Source organism: Lytechinus pictus, chromosome 3 (assembly GCF_037042905.1).
Source record: "Lytechinus pictus isolate F3 Inbred chromosome 3, Lp3.0, whole genome shotgun sequence".
NCBI lineage: Eukaryota > Metazoa > Echinodermata > Echinoidea > Temnopleuroida > Toxopneustidae > Lytechinus > Lytechinus pictus.
In genome coordinates, this window is record NC_087247.1 from 35,554,460 (window position 1) to 35,570,340 (window position 15,881).

A 15,881-nucleotide genomic window follows, 5' to 3' on the forward strand; every position below is an offset into this window, starting at 1 on the left:
CTTGGCTTGGCACCATTTTCCATTATTAATCATTTATTAATTATTTATGTGTTAAAAACAAAACTACTTTCCATATTCTAATACGATGTAAAAAATCTATTGGCTAGAATGTGACTGTAATGAAAATAGGACATCGACTTAAACAGATTTGCTAATTTTAATCACTAATTTTTATCGTATGTGAATCTTTCTCAAATAGACCCCCAGATCGATTAGATGACTATTTTCTGAAGACATTGATGAATATATTTTCTTCAAATAAAGGTTTTTCCCGCTTTTGAAACCATTGCAGTCTACCACAAAACGACAATCTGACAATTAGCGCTCATGATTTTTAATGAACAAAAAGTACAAGTTTTCTTCAGTTTGTAGTGCAAAGAGTATCGGGGTTGTTCTTCAGTGAATAATTTCTTTGAGTACACAGTTTAATAACTCTCTTCGACAGTGATACTTTTCCCCGTCATGTTTTCCATTGTAATATTAGTTTACGCCCTTCCTATATCAACTACACGCCTCGATAGATTCTTCATATGGCTCCAGTAAGCATTGTCCCCTGGACTTTTATTTAACAGAAACCAATATCGGATTCACCTTTTATTATTATCCATCCCTCTCCTTCTCCTACTATAGAAATTAAAGAAAAAGACGTCAAAATTACTCTTGGTGCGATAATTTTCAGCGTGATGCTCATTCTCCACGCCTAATGGAGATATTTTTTTCAGTTGGTACGAGCGAAGCGTGTAAGAGGAGAATCATGACTTCTCAACCTCGTCTTCCCTGTTCTGGTTCGATGAACCATGCTATAGACCCATCTTTCTCCATCACAGTCAACCAATGTTAAATGTACCATGGGCTACCTTCCTCTTTCTTTCCTCAATATCAATTTTCTTCTCAGCCCCGTGAGCAGATGATAAACAAGAAAAGTATTTAAAAAAAGAGAAAAAAAAAGAAAGAGAGAGATCGAAAGCGTTCTTGTTGTTATTATTCACCTTGATGAATATTGTTAAAAATAAGAAGTTAAGTCGTGCGGTATCAAACTCGACTGTAGCCACGAACCACCAATTCTTAGCATCCACCGTGAAAAAAAGAAATATTGCAAATGCCATGAATTTACACTAGAATTCGTTCCTTTATTCTCGCATCCACCCCGCCGTCCACGATCGCTAATATTATTGAGCATGCTTGCTCAGGCGTTACTGGAATCGCCCATTTTTCTGTCTCTCGCAATTTCACACCGGTATGATTTTGAATCAATTTTTGCCTGCCGTGTCGATTTTAAAATCGAGAGAGGAAAAACGGGGAAAGGAGAGAAAGGACTTACATAGTATAGGTACTGCACTGTCTGGTAGGTCAAGCGCAATGTATTTACTGAGCGAGAACAATTAGAGGCAAAAGTGTGCGTTTCTAAAGACTCTTGGGTTGGTTATAATATACACGACGGGAAGGTCGAGAATACTCAGCACCAGAAAGATCAAATATTATACAATCTCCCTCTCTATCATTCTCTCTCCTTCGTTTTCTCTGTTTTGTTTTCATTTTTCCTGCATGTCTCTGATATATTTAATCCATTTTGTATATATTTCATACCAACTTTTTCCTTTTATATATTATTCTTTTCATATTTGAACTGCCATGAAGTATGCATGATAATATATTTCCGTTTCTAAGATATCAAGCAACCAGAATGTTTTATTCTAGCTCTCCTCCCCCTCTCTCTCTTCCTCATTTCTTTTATGATTGCAACAACAGTGTGTAGATCAAAAAAAGCCTAGGTACGCGTTGCGCAGCTCTCTCGATCGAGAGAAGAACCGGCAGATCGATCGCGATCATTTTGTCGTCATGGCAACGTAATATCGAAAAGACTCATTTGGGCGGAAAGTTTGCAGGAGTTATATGATGATGATTATGATTGTAAAGTAATGGATGGCTTGGCGAATGGCTGTGCATTTGTGTGTGAGCAGAGTGCCGCTCAACAGACCATGTAGAATATAAAACACAAAAGATGATGGGAGGTTTCGGGATCTACTCTATCACTGAAAATTAGGTCTGATGAGACATTACGATTCATGAAGTTTATGATGACGTAAATGAGCCTGAATTGAATTATCAGTCGTAAATGACTAAGTATTTCATCAGGTTTGTATTATCTATGGCCATCATCTTTAGACGGCATACGACTTTGTTGCTATTTGATTGAGCTTGAATTGGGCCATAATCATGACAGAATTGATCAAACATCAGGATACTATCGCGATGAAATGACTGAGCAATCTCTATTTAAAAAAAAAAATCCAACATTCAAATGACGCAGATTCCGATTGAAAGTGCAATGGCAGATAGGAGCTAATGTTATCAAAGAAATGGGTGTGACACGACTGTTCTTCCAAATGTCTTGTTATGTTTTATCGAAACAATGAACACGGTGTTTTTTTTCAAGTTGGAAAAGGAAAAAAAATGAACGAGGCAATTGCATGCTTAATTATCTAAAAGTTCTTTTTATGGGTAAGGATAGGTGAAGTAAATGAAGGGTATAATGAACGGATAGTAAATGACATAACAAGGTTGGATTGCCATCGGTTTAATATTGATGGAATCGGGTATGTATGATGTATGTTTTGATGATTAAGTTGGGTGTGAAGCCAATGATTTTAAGAATTTTACAAGTAATAAACATTAATAGTGTTATGTTTGGCGGCTATATTATACGACAGAACAGATACACCGACGTGATTAGCACCATAGTAGTGTGATAGTGAATCACTCTCCTTCAGACCAGAGGCAAAGATTTCTCGACACGCGTCCCCATGATGCCACACCTACACCCGACTCCGTATCAACCAAGCATTATCTGACAAAATAATATGATCATAAACATAATTTGCTTTCAATCATTTTATGTTACTATTGGGCTAATTCTTGCCGGGCCCTGGAATATATTTTTAAACAGGGGGTGCTGGCTTAAATCTGACATATTAAAAAAAATATAATAATAAGTACAAATGAAGGTCATTTTTGTCTCGAGAAATTCGACAAGCAAAAAATAAGGGTTTGCTTATAAAATGAAGGTGATTTGGTACTGGAAAAGAATTGATAAGCATTAACAAAAAAAAAGAAAGAAAGACAAAAAAAAACCGCAGGTCACTTGGGTTAAATTTCTGCTATTGCAGATTTCTAGGTGCTGCCTAGAGTAAAAAAAAAAAAAAAAAAAACAGCATCCCTGCCTCCCGCGGCCATGAATTCTGGTTGCAGTAGAGTGTACGATGGTTTTTTTTCTGTCTGGGCAGTTTTTTTAACAGTTGAATGAGACCAATAAGACTGTATAAATTTCTTATCTTCACCATTATCATTTAAACATTATCAAACCAGGTTAGATCTTTCTGTGGTTCATGAGATCGTTTAGTAATGGGTTTGCCGGTGATGGGGGTACGTATTGAGCAATAGAAAAAAGAAAAACAAACAAAAGTACGGACGACCCCCTTCAGAAATCATGAAATTTGCCCAAGCTGATTTGTCCAAACGAGTGAGAAGAATAACCATGGTAACGGTATGACTACTCTAGCGAGACGAAACGTCTTTGAGATTAACCACGATCGTCTGCGAGCATCATCAAACGGAAAGTACGCTTGCACCTTTCCCGCCTCTTCGATTCGGATCGCTTCGCGACGAGATCGCTTCAACAGAAAGTATGGCTATGAAACCAACATTCTAATACAGATGGAAAGGTGGAAACGAGAAAGAAAGAATCAAATAACGTTGGTTAACTAAAAGAAACAAGAACGAAATCTCATGTCATTATCTTTGTGACGTATTGCATGTAGGCTATGTGTGAATTTAGGTCTACTCGAAGATGGTGAGCTGAGCGGAGAGGATATATCAAGATCACTTGATTGATTATTGATTGAATGATGGATTGTTTGATTTTATTATTCAGGTATACTATAAAACAACAAATACGAAATTAGTTTCAAAGCAAGTAAAAAATCATGACCAATTAAAAAGGCCTATCCAAAGGTAGAGTGTGACATCTAGTCCCATAGCGTCTTTCCTACAATCAATCGGATATTATATATCGATAGTGATTTCAGCAAAAGACTATAGCAAATGGCTACAGAATACATTGGTTATTATTTTATGCATCCGACCCATTATGTTAGCCATTGATAACTGAAGCAATGAAGTCAAGTCCAGACATAAGCTTGGTGTTTTTCTCATCGGAGAAGTGATATCGAAATCTATATTACACACAACAAACACAGATTTTGCTTGATTTATTTGTTTCTTGATAATATTCATCATGTTTTTTTTCAATCTCTTTAATCACAGGTATATCATCCGACTTAAAAAAAAATAACATGAACAATGTTATCAATTCTATATGTTACCAACGTGTTTTTTTCTTCTTCTTAATCTTGCATGCCAGTTTATTAATTTTGCTTTGGTCGATGATACTTGTTGCAGGTCAGGCAGGCGTGAACCAGCTAGGCGGAGTATTCGTCAATGGTCGCCCACTTCCCGTATGTGTAAGGGCACGCATCGTCGAGTTGGCCCAGCTTGGCGTCCGACCGTGCGACATATCCCGACAGCTTCTGGTCTCGCACGGATGCGTCTCCAAGATACTCAGCCGCTACTACGAGACCGGCTCCATCGCACCGGGCAACATCGGCGGGAGTAAACCAAAGGTTGGTCGACCGCATCATTGCTGCCAATTATTATAGCCGTGATTTCATAGCGACGTATTGTGTCCTTACAAACTGCAGCGGATAATACCTAGGATGATTTTTAAAAGATATAAAAACATAACGTTATATTATATGCATTTCCGTACACTCTTAAAAATGTTGGGCATCATACTGTCCACCCCTGTCCACACAACAATTGGTTAAAACTTTATCCAATTCTGGAAGTTTTAAACCAATAATGTTTGCTTGGGTGAAAACTACACAGTATTGGTTAAAAACTACCCAGAGTTGGATACATTTTGTAACTGATTGTTGTGTGGACAGTATGTTGCCCAACATTTTAAGAGTGTAGAAATTTGCTTCCATGATATCAATGTGTTACTTATGCATGCTGCGTACATCTCAGATAATGATATTAGAACATTTTGAAATATTTGTATCATTATTGTAAATCAGTTCTTAAATGAGATTATCCCTACAATGAAATAATCTAGTATGCTATTATGTCAGATATAGTTTGATGCATTTTAGAAAAAAACATATCTTCTTGGCTCAGCATGTGTACAAATACTTAATTGTTTCGATTTAGAACATACAAAAATAATTCAAATATCATTATGTACATGTATGAATTAAAAATGTAGTATGACCATGATAATCAAAATATCATATGATAGGGAGGAATTGTTCTTAGGATTATATAGACCTAAATTATGTCAGACGAAAAAACAGCAGTAGATATTAATCAATTTATTAGTTATAATGCAACTTAAATTTTGTTGGGTTTGATCACTTTTTGGTTAAGAATCACTCATCAAAACGTTTAATTTTATTTTGAACAATCTCTTTAAAATCTAACACCTTGTTTTCATCAAGATTAAAAACAAGACAGAAAATGAAACAAATTAAAATCAAAAGGCCCATATTTCGTTACCAAATAAAGATAATGGTGCTTGAAATGTAGTTCAAAATTTTCAAGTATTCTTTTTTAAATGTAAGTTTCGGTCAATCTAAGATGACTCATATTCCAAGATTGAATTCATTGTCAAATAAAATACTTACGCTTAAATTTGATTAAAAAAAATATTCTGTAAAGAATTGTAATTTAACTAGGAATCAATGAATTGAAAACGAAATAATGGTCTTTTCAAATACGAAACTTAGAAAAATAGTCGAATATTAATCCCATAAGTCAATCATTAACATTGTACAAAAGTTGTGTCTGACAAGGCATGCTCTTCATGAAAGCTTTAAGTGGGTATAATTATTATTTCACACTTTAACTAGGGTCAGATCCTTTTTATTAAACAGAAAAGAGTGAATGATCAAATCCCTTTTATATTAATATGGATATATTTCTTACATCATGAATGTTTCATAAGAAACACAAATGATAAGGCCTATAGCACAATATGGATAGGACACTTAAGTTCTTAGAAAAGAAAATATCACTTCATTGTAATGGTTTTGATTGTTAATGATAATCATGCTTGCTGATATTGCGTTTTACTGGTCTGTGATGGTCACGTGCAGGGGTCACGTGTACGACATAACTCTGGATTTAGCAGAGCATGTTATGCATTATACCTGTCAAGAAACTTCAGCCGCCATATTTCTTGCTGAATGATATTAACGCATTGTGGGGTAGGACTCGAATCCGTGACCTTTTGATTTAAGAGAAGGAAGTCAGGAAACAAATACGTCACGATGTCTACATATCGTCTGCCAAAATTCTTCTTGAAAGTTTTCATCATCACTAGGTTTTATGGAATTTCGTTTTATATAAAAAGAAAAAAACTTTTGACGGTAATATATCATACGACATAATATTACCCGATTACTTTGTCACGTTGTTAGTCGATAATGTCAATATGGGTTTACATTTATAAATTTCCCCAGAAAAAAGTCAACGAGTCAAGTTCTCCCTTTACGAAGCAGGTGCATGCATTCATTACATGTACCCGCCGTGTACTTTCAGAGTTCATATAAGCTTAAAACTAATTAAAATGTACATTTGTGTTCGTAATGTACCCAAGCTGTTGAAATAAGTAACTATGTAAACGGGACTTACATGAAATTTATATCAAATTAAAAATGATGAATAAATCGAATTTTACGACTCATTTAGGACGATTTCATGCAAGGGCTTTCAATTTGAAACAGCCTTTTTACACCTCAAAGTGGTTTTAATTATTACTGATTTTTTTAAGATAAATTCGAGTGATCTGAAAAATAATCAAGAAAATAGTCATCTTATTACCTAAAAGTGTATTCTTTTCCTACCATTTCTTCGATGTTATAGACTTCATCTTACTTGTCTTGTTGAATTTTCCTCTACGTATAATAATAATTTAATATGATAGATCAATCTGTGTGGAAAAAGCCTTCATGAAATTAAAAATATTTGATTAGGTTTGCTGTCACAACAAACATAGGATTGTTCAGAAATTGACTGATACCCTTAAGTGAAATAGTGAATAAATCGTTGATAAAATTAATTATTCATATGAAAAATACACACTTAGAAAATCTAACTCTTTTGTAATGATAATCATTACCACGAATTAGTGGCGGCACCAGGATTTTTAAACTAGAGGGGCAACGGGGAGAGGTGGACACGAATTTGTGTTGCATGTTTCACAAAATCGAGCGCGAAGCGCGAGCAATTAAAAAAAAAGGATCTATTGACTTGAAAAGGGACCTTTTAAGGTCTGTTTGCAGTGATTCGTGAAGATGATATCTCATCAAATAAATCATGCGAACGCGAAGCGCTAGCTATTTTTATTATTATTGTATCTACCTATACAATTGATGAGAGTGCGTAGCGCGAGCTGAAAATTTTTGACATTCTTCCTTTTTTTTAATTATGAACATGCAGGATGTGTATCTCGCTATAAAACAAATAATGAAAAATCTAATCACGAGAAGAATAATTTGTGCATATTGACTTAAAACACTGGATTTTTAAGGCCCATATTATCCTCTTAAGAAGCTTATTTATTTCAATGAACAGAAACTGCGAGAGCGTGTGAAATTGTGCATATTGTATATAATTACCTGATAGATTTATGTTACGTTAGGAGCTAACAGTGACTGGATGAGAACATTTTCAAAATTCAAAAGAGTGAAATGTCCCCCGTGCCCCCCCCCCCTTGGTGCCGCCACTGCCAGAGATAATGATTGATTAGATAGTCACACTATTTTAGTAATGATTATCCCAATTTATTTAATCAAAATTGAAAAATATGTTTAATTACTAGGTTGCAACACCTCTGGTTGTGAAAAAGATAATGAGTTACAAACGGAAAAACCCTTCAATCTTTGCGTGGGAGATACGGGATCGCCTTCTTCGGGAAAGAGTATGTGATAAGAATACGATACCTAGTATTAGCTCAATCAACAGGATCATACGAAATGGATCTTACTTCACCCATGAAGAGGTAAACATTATAAATATTATGACTGCGATTGTGGTGGTGGTGGTGGTAGTAGAACTTCTTTTACTGGTAGTAGTCAAAGGCGGCGCCATACTATTTTGATAGAATGGGGGGGGGGGGCAGACAAGACGACTCAAGGTGATGTTATATTTTATTCTAAATTTGTTTATACAGGGGTAATTTGCACAAACCTTACTTTTTATACTTATTTTCTTTGTTTCTTCCATTTTTTCTCCCTCTATCTTCTCCTCTTTCCTTCTTATTTCACTACACTTGAAAAATCATCGAGAGGAAGGGCCCCTGCACCCTGTGGCATCGTCCTTTGTGGTAGGGGTAGCAGCAATTCGAGCACGAGCTTTCGATATGTACGTGCTCGAATAGACTGCGAGTAATTTGGTCATTTGTTTTTAAATCAATGTTGATGAAGCACGCAGAATGTGTACTTTTTTTTACTGCGAACAACGACGTAAACTCGGCACGTGGTGACGCCATTTTCATAATACTTGCATGGCTAAAATGCGGCACTGGGCTAATTTAAAGTTTAACACAAAAATTCCTGTTACGGATTCTTCTCAGGGGCCTGGGAACGATTTTCTAAAAGGGGGTGTTGGTTTGTTAAGAAAAAAATGACAATAAAAAAGAAAACGAATAATTGTGAAGTTTGTCAAACCCTTCTCAAAGAGAGATACATGACTCTGTCTCATTTTGGTATTAAATTCATGGAGGGCTGTGCATCGTCATATTTTTAATTTGTTTTATTTTTTTGAAGGGTTGCTTTAACAACACGGCACCCCTGCTTCCCAGGGTCATGGTTATTCTGCAACAATTTTGATTTATGATATATCACAAACAAGATAATGATTACGTTACTTTTAGATAATTTACGTTTCAGCTAATATTTGCTCACAGAATAAAGTCAAAGGTAATTTTGGTCCATTTTTGTGACTTAAATTATTGGGTTATGTAAAGTCTTTTATTCAAAGATATAGTACCGACTCGTTACAGTTAGTAGACAAACGGCAAATTAAGGGTAAACAGGTTCTAGAAATCTGCAACAAACGATTATCTCGTTGATATGAGTGTGTGCCATATATCATCTATCTATCTAAAGATAAATTCTTGATATAAATGCCCCCAGTTTCCCTTAGCTGAATGATTGGTATTTTGCTAAGCCAAATTCAGTTGAATTCAAGTTACGACTTTATCTTAATCTCATCCTTTCTCTTCGGTTTTGAAGGGTAATCCTAGCTCGCTGCCTGCACCCATACCTCGCGTCGCATCAGGACTTTCTCATGGAAACGTGTCGCATCCATCTCAAAGTATCATCACTCCAGACACACCCATGACTCCGTATCTTAGCAACCGCCTCATAGAATTGGCAAATGACCATCATCGATTGGCCAGTCTGGAAATGACGTCACCTATAGATAGAATAATTGTTCAGAGTGGAGATGGCAATCAAACTGATGTTCGAGATGTTAATCAGAAGAAAGAAATGACGGAAACAGAAAATGAAGAAGATGAAGGTGTTCAAACTGACGTGGAATCTCCTACTAATGAATATATAGGTGAGCAAAACTTCCTCACCAGTCTCTAATTCTACAATAGCCTGCCTACAGCATGTAAAGCATAATTGAATTCAATCTTTTTTCTATAACCAAATGTAAAACTAAACGACAGATATCATTGAGGTTGAAACTTTATAACTAATTACTTTAGAACTCTATCAATAAATTTACAACGCACTAAAAGTTTGATAACATTGTCTTATCCCATAATTTACTAACATTAGGGAATAAAATTTACTTAGAAGGACACAAATATGTCAAATTTAAAGAATATAAAAAAACAATAAAAATGGCACTGATTCGGCTAAACAAGTTACGAAATTCAGGCATTTACATTTTTATCATCGTTTGACAATGGTATGGACAACCTGGTAGACTTGGAGGTCCTTTCAGTCTTTGACACGTGATTGTTTATTTATTCTCCTCTTATTGTATCCAGATATGATGATGCAGCGGTTTTGATTAATTTGTTTAATTCGTCTAAGATTTAGAAAGCTTTATATAAGAGACAATTGTCACAAAATTTGAACAGTGTTCGTGTTCTTGTGAAGGGAATTCAAGAAGTTCGATACAAAGTTATTCTGTCAAATTTTCTTTCAACTCGAAACTAAATAAATGATGTGAAACATAAAAGCGGGTGAAACAGCTTGTGTACAGCATGCAAGTGAGCGCACGCTTATAATAAGTGAAAGGTGGAATCGCTCCTACGCGAAAAAAAAAAGATGACGAACATGCCTGGTAATACCTGTTACATTTTGCTCTACCATGTCTACGGCCGCCGTGCGGCGATTCGAAAACAGACGTTTTATCTAATTTTATTCAAACCACCTATATGTAGCTGGTACAAAAAATATCAGAACGGCTGTTTTGACTCGCCGTGCGGCGACCACAGGGAGATGTGACAAGTATGGTAGCTGCCCAGGTGGGACAAGGTTCGGTTCTAGCTGTTACACCAGAATCCGCCTGAATAATTTCGAATTCGGATTGTCTGTATTAACTCAAAATACAAAATTGAAGGTACACTGTTATTTTGCCCCATTTTCAGGTGCCATTCTGCCCAGAGTAAATCCAAGTGAACAAGATATCTTGAAGACCTCTCCTTTCTTTCACCCCATGACTCGTCTTATGAAAATCGAACGTTCACGGTCTCGGTCACCACCTCCATGCCGATCGCCACGATCACCACGATCATCTCGTGATCGGTTGGCGGGAGATCATGACGATACTAGTCAGGAGGAAGAAGAAATAAGAATTATGGAAGGTATGCTTTATTTATAGTCTGTACTTTATCATCAGGTATGTTGTGATCATTCTTCACGTGCAGTTTCATATTTCCTTTGGGTCTTTTCTATAATACCATTACAACTTATTTTTGTTGTTATGGCTACTACCCCCTAGAACTTTGACACTTAAGATTGGATCAAAATTGTAGTTCAGTATAAGGAACGGTATTTGTGTTTGAAGAAATCGGGTACTAGTCATGTATGAATTGACGGAGTTGTAGTATGTCAAGGGGCGCCATAGTATTGTATCATTTAGCCACATTGAGATTTTGCAAAATGGAACATTGATTACTAACATATTCAAGTTTGTCTAATTTGTTGTAAACCCAGTAACCAGATTGATATATGCACATGCTCCATGCTCGGAGGTGGGGCGGGGGGGGGGGGGGGGGGATTTAACTCCATCGTCTTTTGGGGTCGTTATTCGGCAACAATGTTTTTGTGAATAAAAAAAGTAAAATAGTTTGTATTCAATGGAAATCGAATCCAGAGGCCACATGATAAAAAGAAAAAAAAAGAGAAACAGAAAGATCAAAGACTAAACGAGATCAGAACAATGAAATAAAGTTACAGCCTATAATTTTGAAAATTATTCAAGAAACAATAATCATAAATAATTATGGGCCTACGGGATTTCAAAGTGTCCTCATATATAGTCTAATGTAATTGCAATGTAGGATCAGGACAAGCCGTCCATTTATCAATACACCAATTTGTTTTATATCTCTTTAATTTCTTGACCGATTTCTTTTGAAATTTGACCATTCAATGAATCATGTTTTTTTTTTGTTTATTAACACGAAACATAGTACTTGCGTTACAAAGCTTGGATTCCCCCCAGAGGCCCAGACCCTGGTTATGGCCCGCTTTTGTGTCAATTTCTTAACATTAATCGGTTTATCAGCAGCGTCACAATTAGGGGCCCGTCTTGAAATATTGATCGGGCCCCTACTCAAAATAAATTAATATCGAACAAGATTCTTTTGAACAAAATCTCATATCCTTCACATCATAATTGTTTATGGCATACACATTCATACAATCTTGTTATGAATCGGAATAGCGATATTTCTTATCTTTTTTTTTTTTTTTTTTGGGGGGGGGGTACTAAAACTAAAAAGAGTCATTAAACTTTCTCCATACCCCAGGAGTTTGGCAATACATTCCATAACGGAGATGTGACACTCGTGAAAAAATATGCGGTTGCAATCGAATGCCCTTTGGTTGCTTTTCAAGCGATATCGTGATATTCTATGTTCAACAAAAATGAAAAGAAATCCCATTAATAGTTTAACCAAAACGAGGAAATTCTGATTTTTCTAGATATACCAGCGTTATGAACGTGTCACTTTAAATTCAGTTTTGTCGTCATGGATTGTACCTTTCTTCTCTTCGATTCTTATTGATGTTAGGTATGCAATTGTCTGCGTTTCAACCGAACTGCAAGGGTTTTCCTCATCATATCATACCACCAACTTCTCTGGCAGATATATCACGGGTTCCAATGGCATCAGCAGCAGCCGCGGCCGCAGCCGCTGCGTCACGACTCGCTGCGGCAACGGGAATCTTCCTGCCACTTGGAACACACGCAAACGGTCCTCACAGTCTCGCTCTGTCGGCCGCAGCAGCGTCTGCTGCCGCCGCTGCGGCTGCAGCATCACCGACCCGCGGTAATTTTCTACACATCGGAAGAAATGACGCAACCGTCGTCGGATCCCCGGTAGCACCACTCCAGATGACGCCCTTTCCATTATTTGTTAATTCAGCCTCTGGGTGTTGGACGATGATTAGACCTATGGAATTTGCTCAAAATATGATTGATATGAAGACATCTTGCACATGATGATTATAGCTGGAGAGATTATGGACAAAAATATTTATTGGAGAGAATGATGAAAGAACGGAATTTTAAGAATATTTTTGCTTGCAAAATTTATGATCTATGGTTTTCGAGTATTTTGCACTAGGATTCGTTCGCTGGCGATAAAATACAAAACCTTGTTAATCTTTAGACCCATAGTTGAAACAAAGCGCATTGATTTAAAAATGTGAAACCCTCGACATTTGTTGCCCCCTTTCTCAGTCATTTGGTTGTTTTAATGGTTTCATGACTGTGATTTATTTCGACATGTCAATGCTCAAGGAATTTTAGGTAATTTTAGTTAAGGTAAATAGAAGTAAATAGTCAGTAAATAGAAGTCGTGTAGTGGATTGCCTATCTTTGTAATATATCTTTGGTTGGTCACTATATAACCATATTCCACAGTTCGCTTATGTATTAATATAAGGCAAATATTGTAGTCAGGCTCTTGGGATTGATATACTTTTTCGAGATTGTTGTAATGTATACCAAAAGTATACATTACATTAGTGAATGTTTCCATACGCAGTTTATAGTGTAGAGGAAACTTGTATCACTTTGATCTAACCACATTGTTGCAATAGGCCTCTTAGAATTACAAAATTTGGCTTTGCAGTTTAGTCACAATCATGGTTCGTGGGAGCAATTGAAACAAATTTTTGCCTTCCTTTCCAAGTAGGCCTATACCTGAAACTATAAAAGTGTGTAAATCGGTGTATTTAGAAATCCTGAGAAGAATTTTCAAATGAGGAATATCATGCTGGCCAAAAATAGCACCGTTTTAAGCTCAAAATTATACTTTATCGCCAGGGAACAAATTGGAGGAACAATTATACTTGTAAGTTATTTTTTGTATGATAATTTGACACAACCTGATCGCTAGAAAACACATTTGAAAATTGCAAAATACTACAAATAAGGACTTGTTCAATTTATTTTTTGAGAGAATTCGATTTTAAAATTGAGATGACACGAAATTACTAATAGAAAGGGAATGTTAAATATTTCAGTTAGTGAAATACATGCAATAATCATTTTCATTACCATGATCATTGTTGCTGGTATTAATATTATCATTACTACTAATAATTACCATTATCATCATTGCTTTCGTTATTTATCTATCTTGTTGTATCTACCCGATGCAATCTCTTCGATGCACAAATTACTCTTGAGAGAGCTTGTTCATTGTCATTTTACTTAGCAGTGCAACACTGGCAGCGTTAATGATACAGTTTTTACAATTATTATCAATATTATTATTATCATTATAATTGTTATTATTATTGTTATTATTAAAATCTTGCACATGATGATCATCATCACCATCGTGTGACCCATTGTAAATTGCTCCAGTGCATTACCGAAACTTTTACTGGACTTTTGGTATATATTTCTGCCGGTAATTCAAGAATATTAAGAATATTAAGACGGTAAAACACAGCATCTCTTTTATTTCATCTTTATTTGCTGATTTAGTAAATTTTCGTAATTTTATTTTTAAGATAAACATGCCATTGTAAATCGTGTGATACCTATTCAGGCATTATGATGCAGTATATGATACCTAATACGTTGTGGTTACCACCGTTGGAAAATATATTTTCAACATCTATATAATGTTAAATATCATTTGATGGTGTTTCTTAAAAAGTTGTTCATGTGGTATTACTAAATTGTATATAATTCTATATGACCGTGTGATTGCAATCAATAACTAGGTGCAATAAAGTGCAATATCATAAGAACCATTATCATGCAGAATAAAGTTTCATCATTGACGCGTCTTTACAGTGTTCATGTTCGTTCATCCGTTCTAGACAATTTAAAAGGGTTTTAATTGCAAATTACTATGACAAAAACTGTGTAAAAAATGCGCTCACAATGAACACAGTGCAACATTGGAATTGTTTCACGTCCAAGACAAATTGTAATAATTTATTCAAAATTTGCTTTCTAATCAATTCAAATCAATGATTCACCACTGTTAAAAAGAGAAGTATCAGTGATCACAGTATTTTGTATAGCTGTGACCAGGATTTCGTTCTTTGAACTAAATGTTGTTTCATCATGACTTTATTCAAGTTCAAAGACGCACTGATATAATATATATACATATAAAGAGACCAGGTCCACCGTTTCCATTCCAAACAAATGGCAGGTCAATGCATGGATTACAAAACAAGTAACACATATATACAAATATAGAAAATTATTTAGAGTAACATAAATGCAGGAAAATAATCGTTTAAAGCTGTCGTTAATATCACGTTGAAATAAAAAAAACACTTCATCAAATTTCCTAAATTAGAGTTGAATATGTAAATGGAGTTAAATAATTATTGCGTATAATTTGAAATGTACAGATAATATTATGAGAGGTGTCACATATCCAATTTCCACTACGGTGTCGTCTTAACTATTATTATTATATACGGAGACGTGATCATTATATGTTTTTTTATTTTTTTTATTCAGATCAACTTAATTAGCTATTGACATCACAAAGTTATGAAAGAAATATTAGTAAAGTACATTTGCCTTACGCAAAAAAAACATAACTAAGCAAATTATCTTGGGCCTTTGGTGATGGTTACGGGTCCAAGTGTCGTACCTCCCCCCAGGTTCGCTCTTTTCTTGCGTAAAATATCGAAAAAGAGGAGAGTATGGCGAGTTTAGAAAGGGTATGGAAATATTCGGTTGGTCGGATTTTTGAATTTGTTGTTCTGAGGAGTTTTTAAGGCGGTGTTTATTATTCCGGTTTGCTAGGCCCCTTGCCCCGACTTCTACAGCGTAGAATGACACCGTGTACTCCTTTTCCCTAACGATTGAGTCATACTTTGTGACTTTCCTTTGGTGTGCATCATCAATGTTTGTTTCAAATGGGATTGTTAATTCGGTGATAATTAACTCTTTATGTTCTTCCCGTAAAATTACTAAATCTGGGCGCATAGTGGTTGTAAGAACGTGGGGAGGTATGGTACCCCCGGCGACCGAATGCCCTTCTAAGTCAGTGTAAATATTCCCGTCAGTCAAATTTTCAAGAAATGAAC

The 15,881-nt window shown here is 35.6% G+C and overlaps 1 protein-coding gene across 1 annotated transcript; it reads left to right on the forward strand.

The window, feature by feature from the left end:
• The first annotated feature begins 4,600 nt into the window (after window positions 1–4,600).
• Window positions 4,601–14,603, forward strand: LOC129256349 (uncharacterized). The gene is made up of 5 exons (XM_054894582.2): window positions 4,601–4,679; window positions 7,940–8,119; window positions 9,354–9,684; window positions 10,730–10,945; window positions 12,380–14,603. The coding sequence occupies exons 2-5, from the start codon at window positions 7,970–7,972 to the stop codon at window positions 12,808–12,810; spliced, it is 1,128 nt and encodes a 375-aa protein (XP_054750557.2). The 5' UTR covers window positions 4,601–4,679; window positions 7,940–7,969; the 3' UTR covers window positions 12,811–14,603.
• The last annotated feature ends 1,278 nt before the right edge of the window (window positions 14,604–15,881 follow it).